The 9,637-nt window shown below is 38.9% G+C and overlaps 1 protein-coding gene across 2 annotated transcripts; it reads left to right on the top strand.

Moving 5' to 3' along the window:
* The first annotated feature begins 355 nt into the window (after positions 1–355).
* Positions 356–8,619, top strand: LOC147170234 (uncharacterized). 2 transcript variants are annotated; one of them, XM_086082136.1, is made up of 7 exons: positions 356–562; positions 1,002–1,096; positions 1,183–1,557; positions 1,647–1,793; positions 2,953–4,560; positions 5,852–5,923; positions 8,460–8,619. In XM_086082136.1, exons 3-7 carry the CDS (start codon positions 1,204–1,206, stop codon positions 8,472–8,474), a joined length of 2,196 nt encoding a protein of 731 aa, XP_085938262.1. In that variant the 5' UTR covers positions 356–562; positions 1,002–1,096; positions 1,183–1,203; the 3' UTR covers positions 8,475–8,619. The 2 variants fall into 2 exon arrangements, with proteins under 2 accessions (XP_085938262.1, XP_085938261.1); XM_086082135.1 differs by having other exon boundaries at positions 356–1,096.
* The last annotated feature ends 1,018 nt before the right edge of the window (positions 8,620–9,637 follow it).

Raw genomic sequence — 9,637 nt, 5'->3', positions numbered from 1 at the left:
AGCCAACATGGGTTTACAGATATTACAACTTGTGGTGTCAAATTTGGAAGTTGTAAAACCCACTTATTGGAAAAGCCAGCTGGCTGTACAGCATACCAGGGTGTGCTTTTATTAAAAAATAGGAGCCAACATATTTTGTCAAGCTATGCTATGCATTACTTTGTTTAAAGATGTTGCCCTGAACGGGTAATTGTATTTTTAAGAAGACAGGAAGAGGGTAAATTTGAGTGATGACATATTATCTGATGTTGGTTGTCCTGGCTTTTGATTAAACGCGCCATCTGACATTCGTTCTTCCACACTGTAGGGGGCGCCTCGAACTTATCACGGTAAGTGTAGACTATAGAAAGGAAGAACTCCTAGTTTTTGTATGTTTTGATCGTCGGAAATGGTTGTCTTGTGCATCAACAACGCTCGCACCTATATTTAGTATTTAGCTTTTTCTTCTTTTTTTTGCCGATGTTTCTCTGAGACCTCATTCGTTTGCCAATCATAAAGGACCAACCGGAATTTCATGATGGGGGAAAAAAGGGAATCTCTCGTTTGTTTGTAAAATTTGTATGTATGTATGTCCTTATTTTTTTTTAAATTTACACATAAAACATGTTTAGTTTCGGAATGTGAAGCGGGAAAATGCAATGTATTTCACGTCAACGTAAGATACTAAGTCGCTACCAAGCTCAGTCAACGTTTGGCTGTTTTATCGATTAGTACTGCAGTGTACGGTGTCCTACTGGCTCGGCTAAGACTCACTTGGTAGAACGGGTCGTCCAGTGACCAAATCGTCTCGGGTGCGAATCCCGGCTCTATCTGTCCGCTGTCATAGTGTCCTTGGGCAATACAACTGAACATTGAATTGCTCCCAATGGGCTTTGCATGGCACCAGTCACCAATTGGTGTGTAACATGCGCATCCGTTGAACGCTTTGGGCACCGCGATGATGTAGATAAAGCGCTTTATACGTGCACTAAATTTACTACAGTATTATATCGTTGCTGTAGTTTGATGGGCTACCTTCTCCAAAGTTGGACTGTAATACTAAAAGGTCGGAGCGTGGTTGGTTCATGACGCACAGGCGTTTCTGATAAGTTCTCAGGTAGGTTAACCTTTATAGTGACACTAAACGAACATTTTGAATGCAAACGGTAGTTGCTTATTGTCCCTCAACTCTCTACTTCTCAGGAAGGAGGTCGTGGTTGAAGAATGGATTCGGTTGATTGGGAAAACGCTTCACACTGTCAGCAGAGTGATCTGAATTCACTTTACCCGAGAGACATTAATGATATGGGAGTGAACGACATACCTCGTAGGTTTTACAGAAGTGTCGAAGACTTTGATGGGGAGCCTCTGCAAGCGGAAGTTGATCCGGAGTTGACCAGAAAAATTAATGTGCTTCGAGATATAGAGGACCAAATATTAAACAAGAAAGTTGCCATTCTTAAAAAGACAATTCAAATGGCCAAGAAGAAACCAACACCAGACTCCCAAGGTTCAACTCTCAGAGACAGGGTGACAGCAATTTTGCAGCAGCGACATTCTTTCAGATTTCTGTCCAAGGTGAGAGATAGCATATGTTATGTCTAATTAATAGTTACATAATTACACTGTGTTGTTGGGACTGTGTAATTATGTGATTTCAATCGCAGTGCAAGATAGATGGGTCACCTACTGAGAGTGGTGACTCTCCAAGTCATTGCACAGAGCTGATGGAAGACCATCCCCTGAAGCTCAGAGTCAAAGCATTAATGAGGCATAGATTCTTTGACCCCATTGGATTTACCTCAATGAAACAGGTTAGTACATTAGGCATCTAAATCACGGGTCTCAAGTATATGTACCGTGTGTATTAAAAATGATATGAATTAAAGATAAGCTTATGTTAATGTCAGAAACAGCACACTACAACAACACTTGCATTTCTATTGTTGTAGCTAAATTGTACTGAAATAACTCCCACTACACTATGCCACTTTTTGGCACCCTTCTATTGGGGTACCAGAAATAAAAATGGACAGAATAATCAAGTAACTGATGATCGTCAAGAATTTGGTGATGCGACAAGGAGCCAACATTGACACTATACTGTATAGAAATGTCTAAAAGAAAACAAACATGAAATGAGAACTTTAAACACATCTAAAATCCTCTGTAACAAATTGGTAAGCTGCCCACACTGTTCTTCTCACCAGTAATGTTAAATTTGCATTACCGGTATTTCATTGGCATTTTTAGCGCAAGTGATGCCCTTTCTAAGGTGTTTTGCATTGGAGAACCCCTGGGAATTTCGGCCCATACAAGGTTATTGGTGGAAATTTTTAACTGAAACTTGTCAGCTGATATGAGAAGATGTTCCCCGAGTAAAAGACAAAATGAAGCGTCGAGCTGATTTTTTCAGAAATTATCATATTTTTAAATAATAATTTTTAGGGGTTTGTTGTACTTGGGTTGAAAATGGCCATTCAACCAGACATAATTTCGTCAGACTGTCATTTTGGGGAAATCTTTTCACATTGCTAACAAATAGCTGATAAATTGTAATTGAGGCAAAAGAGAGTGCCCTGTCAACAGAGATGCTGTTGATTCCATCTCAAGGACTTAGCAGCATGCAGCAGCAGCTATTAAAGTTAAGCTACATCCATAAAACACCTCTTCTATGGCAACATGTTCTGCTTGCTATGACACTGATCGGGAAACAGGAAACAGTTCACAACATTGAGGTTTGAAAATTCTATCGATAAATAAAATGAAGACATTTAAGTCTTTAATTGATTGTTTATTAACTAGTCAATCAATCACATTTTGCAAAATTATATCCCATACCAAAAACACAAACCAGATCAGATATTATAAAACACTGTTGAAATATACAAACTAGATGAATTCTGTTGTGAATTGTAAAGTTTATTGCGGATGTAACGGGCTTAATAGTAGATATGTTTTGACTTTTGCCAGGCCCCCAATCATGAAATGGCCACGCCACCTGTTGCCCCACCTGTTAGACCACCTGTTGCTCCACCTGTAGCCCCACCTGTTGCCCTACCTCCTCCCAGTGCAAGTGTTAGTTCACAAACCCAGGAAGACAATGTCGCCAATAAAGGCTTTGAGCGCTTTCTTAGCTTGCTCAACAAGGGAGTTGACTTGGAACTGCTCAATAGGATCGTCAATGATGACAGCGAAGATCTTCACTTAGGAGATCAGTCCTTCAACAGCCAGCACTCTGATGTGAGGGATGATTTAGATCTGCCTATTAGTAGAGAGAACCTTCAATGCAACAGTGGACCCCAGATAGCAGAGAATGGTGGGGAGAGGACAGAGCTTTCCACTAGCGAACAGGAGCCCATGGAGATACACTCACTGTCAGATGACGACAAGAACAACAAAGACGTACAAGATCACACTTTAGGCTCCAGTAGTGGCTCTAAGGCTCCCCTGACAAAGGAGGTTACCAACAAAGAAGAAAAAGAAACGATGGAGGTCGATGAGCGGTGTAAACACCTCCAACACATTCTCAACACTTTGGGCTTGAACCTGGAAATAGATGACTTCAGTAAACTAACACACCGGACTCAAGAGAGACTGTATGGGAAAGGGAATGAAGGAACGCCTAAAACTCCCAGCACAACGGAGCAGCCGAGTCCAGTGACTACAAGTGGATCCTGCAAACCTGACAGGAAATTCTCTTCCTCCTCCTCCTTCTCCTCCTCCTCATTGTCATCTTCCAGAAGCTGTAGGCACAGTCCCTCATCCAGACAGCTCTCCCACAGCAGAGACTCTCAGGGTTGTCACAAAAAACATTCATTGTTTGCGAGCGGTGACTCAAGAAAGAGCAGAGAGAAATTGTCACCTTCATATATAAGACAAGATGGCACACAAGCACAGAGAGAGAAATTGTCACCTTTATGTATAAGCCAAGATGACACAGAATCATGGAAGACTGTTGGCAAAAACAAAGATTTCGACGTCGTGGATGAAGTCCGTTATGTTCAGTCCCATTGTGATCCTGCTACTTCGTTTGCTTGCCCAGATTACAGTTTGCCTCATTCCTCTCACGATGATTCCTTCTACAATGGTGACAATTCTTATTGGACAAGCACTCCGGGCGCCAGTACCACACTATATTATCCCATTAGTTCTCATTACTCAATAGATCGCCACCACACCCGCTCCTCTGATCCCTCAGAAAATCTGCGGCAATGCTCCCTTAAAGAAGTTTTCCTTGAGAGTGATGGGCTGTCTTCGAGTGAAGGTCAGTTGGGCTCAATCTCTGGCCCGAGGAACCTGCATGAGGTTAATAGGGAGAAGCAACAAATGTGGGGTGATGATGTGTTTATGACTCAAGTGCAGTTCGAGAAAGCGAAAGCCAAAAGGCGACAACTGATAGAGGAACACAATCAACATGTACAAATTATTCGGGCTCATCAGACAAGTGAAATTCCCTTTGAAGCAAAACAGACTAAAGCCTCGGAGAAGATGGTGGCGCCTACTCATGGTCAGAAGTACAAAGCAAAGAAAAAACAAACACCAACAGAGGAGGAAATTAAGGCAAACTTGAGAAAAAGGGTAAGTGGAAGTTTTTCTCGAATATAGTTTCTGAGAGTTGAGCTTAGTGGATCAAATGGACAGCATGCAGAGATATTAGTGAAAGAAGTGCAAAAGGTGGTAGATTGATGGAACACTCATAGTGTTCAACTTCCAACTCCAAGAAACACAGTACACGAATGCAACACAACATCATAATTATTTTATTTAAGACTTATCTGGTCAGTAATAGTGGCCACTCTTAAAGAGAAAATCTATGCATTTTCCCCTCCAATGGGTTTGCTGAAAAGATTAAAATTGCATTTTTCTTTCTGCTTTTGCTGTGTAAACAAAACACAACTAACTGCAAGGCACTGTCGGAGCAGAAGAAAAAAGGAATGGAAAATCTGCATCTTTCGAAACTGTAAGGCATCTATCTGCCTTTGAGTATACCTTGACTTGCAATTTCTATAGTAAATCTGAAAGTATATTTTTCTAGGGATGTCAGTTTTTTTCAGACACTCTTGAGTAGTCACCGATGCCAAAATACCGATACGACTAGTACATAAAATTCCTCCCCAAAAGAGCAATGACAAATACATTTAAAGAAAGACCTATATATCCCAATATAGCATTTTTCCTTAAAATTGCATGAAATTAATGGCATTTTTCTGTTATTCTTATTTGTGATTTCTAGATACTCATTATAAAACGGCCACCGTTGTGAGTATCGATACCTTAAACTAATGCTACATATAGACCAAACACATTTAGAGCAAGCACCTCCCCTTCTCCGCTCGAAGCAACGCTCGAAGTCATCCAAGCGATCAAACATGCAGCGCGTAGCGTTATTTCACATTTTGTGTAGTGTTGTTCCGATACCGTTTTTTGGCCCCCGATACCGATTTCGATACCCAGCTTTGCAGTATCGGCCGATGACGATACCTATGTTTTTTTTTCCTCAACATGAAAAAGCTGTCCTGCCATTGGTTCAGAGCATTCAAGGGGCAATAAGATATCTTAGCTCCGCATGCAGTGAACATGTCACACATCACTGAATGTCGTGCATGAGACACAACATGCTGCATCCAAAGTCCTATATTAGCGTCAGAATTAATGGTATCGGCATGTTACTTGTTAATACTCACCGATACCACTGTTTTAATGCAGTATCGGGGCCTCTGCCGATACCAGTATCTGTATCGGAACAACACTAGTTTTGTCTGACCGTAGCATGAGGCTGGTATCGGCACCAATACCTGGTATCGATACTTGCTCATCCCAAATTTTTTGGGGTGATAAATTTACACCTTTTAAATCTATTTTTTCTTAGCTGGAAGTATTTAACCAGATGACAAAGAACAAGTCTCATCATACCCAGCCAAATCCCTATTCTGACACAAAGGTAAGCAACTAACGAACGGTACTTGTATTTATAATGTCGAGTGCCAACTATATGAGTGTCCATGAAGTTCCAGACCGGGTAAAAGATGTATTTCCAATCCAAATTTTACCCTGTGAAGTAATCCCACTGGAGTCTAACACAATTTCCTAGTCTTCTCTGCAACACTTTCATGCACTCCTGAAAGGATTCTTTCAACATATTCTGCAGCTCCGTCGTCATGATTATTTTGGTTAGGAGTGTCCCGTTGCAACCTTTTCACTTCTGATACGGTACCGATATTGCAGCCTAGAGTACTGTCCAAAACCCATATCGATCTGATAAGACATCAGCAATAATACATGCTTTTATTAATTTTTTTAATATGAATTGTTAGAATAAACATGAGCAAGTGATACTATTCAAACAGTATTTATGAGAAAATATGACCCATTTATTCCACACATTTGGATTACATTAAATTCAACCTCAAACGTGAGAATGTACTGCACTTGAATAAAATAAAGACAAAATAAATTAAAGAAATTTAAATGTTCAAAATTTGATGGTGACAAGAAAAACGTTTTGAGAACATAAAGAGGGTTTGAGACTGTCTGGCGAAAAAGCAACACTCGCTACGTGCGCACACCCTCACAAGCCTGCGCCACTCAGTGAGATGTGAGCTTTAGATTGGACAATGCCACTCCAATTCAAGAATGCAATCAACATAATTTTTCAACCTTTACAACTTTGGTGTCTTCCACTGTTCTGATGTTTAGTCTCCACACTATACTCAGAGATCCATGACTCCTCACCCGTAATACAATATTTAAGGTGGAACAGTTTTTGAAAAACAAGAACACTTTGAACATGTCTAAAATTTCTTTGCGACGAGATCATTAAGACTGTTTAGAGAACCTTTAGGAAACGTTGCGACCATGAACAAACCCTGACGTGGAATCAACATTTGTTAGCATCGCAAATGTTCGTCCCTCAGTGGGGTGCGTGCTTAAATGCTAGCCAAGATGCATGTTGGTAGAGGCTCCTTGTTGCTCTTTTTGTACTATTTCCTTGCTTGTTTCTGCTCTTATTTATCGGTTTTGCAAACATTTGCTATGCGTGCCAGGAACTTAGAGACTGGCGAAAGGCACCAAATACCTGTTTCGAGTGCCTTTCATTACGCACCTAACAGGACCAGATGGCGTCGAGACCAGCGTACGTGCATAAAACGGATTTCCTTTTCGTCCTTGCGATCTTGCGTTGGAGAGATTACAATTCGATAGAAATCGCTACATTAGTACAAATATGTCAGTTGATGGGCATCAAAACTTATTTAAGTTGAGGTCTTATTTAGGAGAGTAATGTATAACGTCAATATTTATCATCACAGTAACAGTTTTATATACATTGGTAGGCTTAAACATTTTTTTAAATAACATACATTCTTTTAAATAATATATGCATGCATTATGCAAATTTAAGCGATAAAAAATTTACTTTCAATGACATGAATGTAATTTTTCAGTTTATCATTGCAAAAATATTTTAGCAGTCCAATATATTAATATGACTTGATTTTCGACTTGCTTGAATAAAATTTGACTCAACTGAAATGTTGTTGACGTGACTTGAGTTAGTTGATTTTTTTTGTTTGTTTTTTGGCTTAAAACTTGAATGTTATGACTTGAGACTTTTACATACATATGTGACTAATGGGTACACAGGTTTATTGAACCTTTTGCCATCCAAGGGAAGAGCATTTCATTTTTCTGCTGGTCACTATACGCTATGGGCAAAGCTATACAAACAATTAAGATATCTTTCTAATTAATAAACACTATTTAAATAACAACCCTAATAGTTAATAATATTTCTGTGAGAATAGTTAGTCTTAATTTCCCATTTAGCCTAACTATACGTTACATAATTGATTCTCCCAAGTGTCAAAGTGTACTGAACCAAACCAAAAACCGTCACCTCAAACGGAGATACGAACTGAACTGCGTATTTAGTGAACTCCGCCAGTCCGCCTTTGTGAAATATATATAAAAATAATAGCATCTTCATAAACATGTTGTGAATCAAGAAATTTTATTTTGAGACATATAAGGATAAAGACATTTTAGAGTTAAACTTTGAAATTTTTTACTTTTTACAACATTTATTTTCTTAAAAACAAATATTACCGTTTAATCACAACTGCCAAAAATTCAAATACTAAGTAAGATCAGTAATTTTCAAAAGGAAATTCAGTGGGGTGTGTCTTGTGTGTTATTGATCAAATAATATGTAAATGACCCATATTTATTTAGTCATGCATTCATATAAATGCATTAGGGAGAAGTTCAACGGCTGCTGCAGAGAGCTGAGGTCACAGTTTTATGTATAGTCCAGGACGATTACATTGAAGGGGGAACCTTTTAGTTTGGGTTTAAAATATATCTTTGGGACACCAGAACTTTACTGATGCATTTCATATGTCTGTATACAGTATTGGTACAATTCTAATGATATAACTTGGAAGTAAAATCACACTTTTTTTCTTCTTCTTTGTGTGCAGATATGTGACGTTTGACTGTGAACCCTGACCCATCCGTTGGATATAATAGCCAGCATTTTGGGGGGAGGGGGGCGCAGGGCAACAACTGTTTTTAGTTACCTTTCATCATTTGTAATGAGTGATTCTTTAACAAAAAATAAAGGTTATACTTTACAGTAAAGAGGTTTTTCTTCTTCCTCGGGATAGATTACGAATCATATCATTAATTTGCTAGATCAGTGGTTCTCAAACCTTTACACCAAGTACCACCTCAAAAAATATTTACCAGCAGCTCTCCAAGTTCCATGAAAATGATCATTAATATACAGTAGCTAAATCGGCCCAAGTGTTCATCAAAATGAAGTCAAAAGTTTTATTTAGGAAAAGTATATTTTATATTTTTGTTAGCCCTTGCAATATTCAATATTTGAACATCACTTTCGGCATCACTGGGCTAGATGGTTGTCTACAACCTCGCTCTAACCCTTGCAAAAATTGGTTTAAAAAGAGTTTTGTATGACAGAGGAAAGAGCCAATTATGAGAGAACAGGCGACTAACATTTTACAGACAAAAGAAGGTTGTTGTTTTTTTCAATGATTATCAGGAGGTCAATTTAAATTAGGGGTTACTGGTGAGTCATGACTGACATTTTCTGTCACCGCTAAGTACTTCAACACACATTTTTTTGCCCTAAATAACTAGGGGAGGAGACAAAAAAAAGTTAATTACTGCTTCTAATTTGAGTATTGGTGGACTGGTAGTCTTAACTTAACTGGCCTGAACATCTGGCCATTGATCTATTCACCCTGTGATTGACAGGTAATCACTAGGCCAAAAACAAATAAATGGATGCATGCAAGTTGCTGAGTTGTTTAGTTAAAGCAAATGGAACTTTAATATAGTTAACAAAAGTCATGTAGAAAGTTCCTGTCTACAGTTCACCTACAGTAAGACAAAACGATCCACTTTAAAAAAGTGTTTAGCTCATTAAAGCCGGGAACGCTCCTGCGCTCTTCCCCTTTTAAACCCGGGAGAGCGAATAAATCATTTTGTTGCAAAGTCAAGCAATGTTATAAAGAACCTCACTTGCTCCTTGGAAATGTTTCATCAAATCACAACTCATTGGATTCATATGGAAGCGTTGCTTTTGATTGTATTGTCATTCTAGCTAAATTTTACGGGTATTATTTGCTGATTT

This window comes from Leptonotus elevatus, chromosome 8 (assembly GCF_054856555.1).
Source record: "Leptonotus elevatus isolate MCC_2025b chromosome 8, RoL_Lele_1.0, whole genome shotgun sequence".
NCBI classification, from domain to species: domain Eukaryota; kingdom Metazoa; phylum Chordata; class Actinopteri; order Syngnathiformes; family Syngnathidae; genus Leptonotus; species Leptonotus elevatus.
Note: the sequence above shows the minus strand (reverse complement) of the source record. Positions and strands in the feature narration are given on the sequence as shown.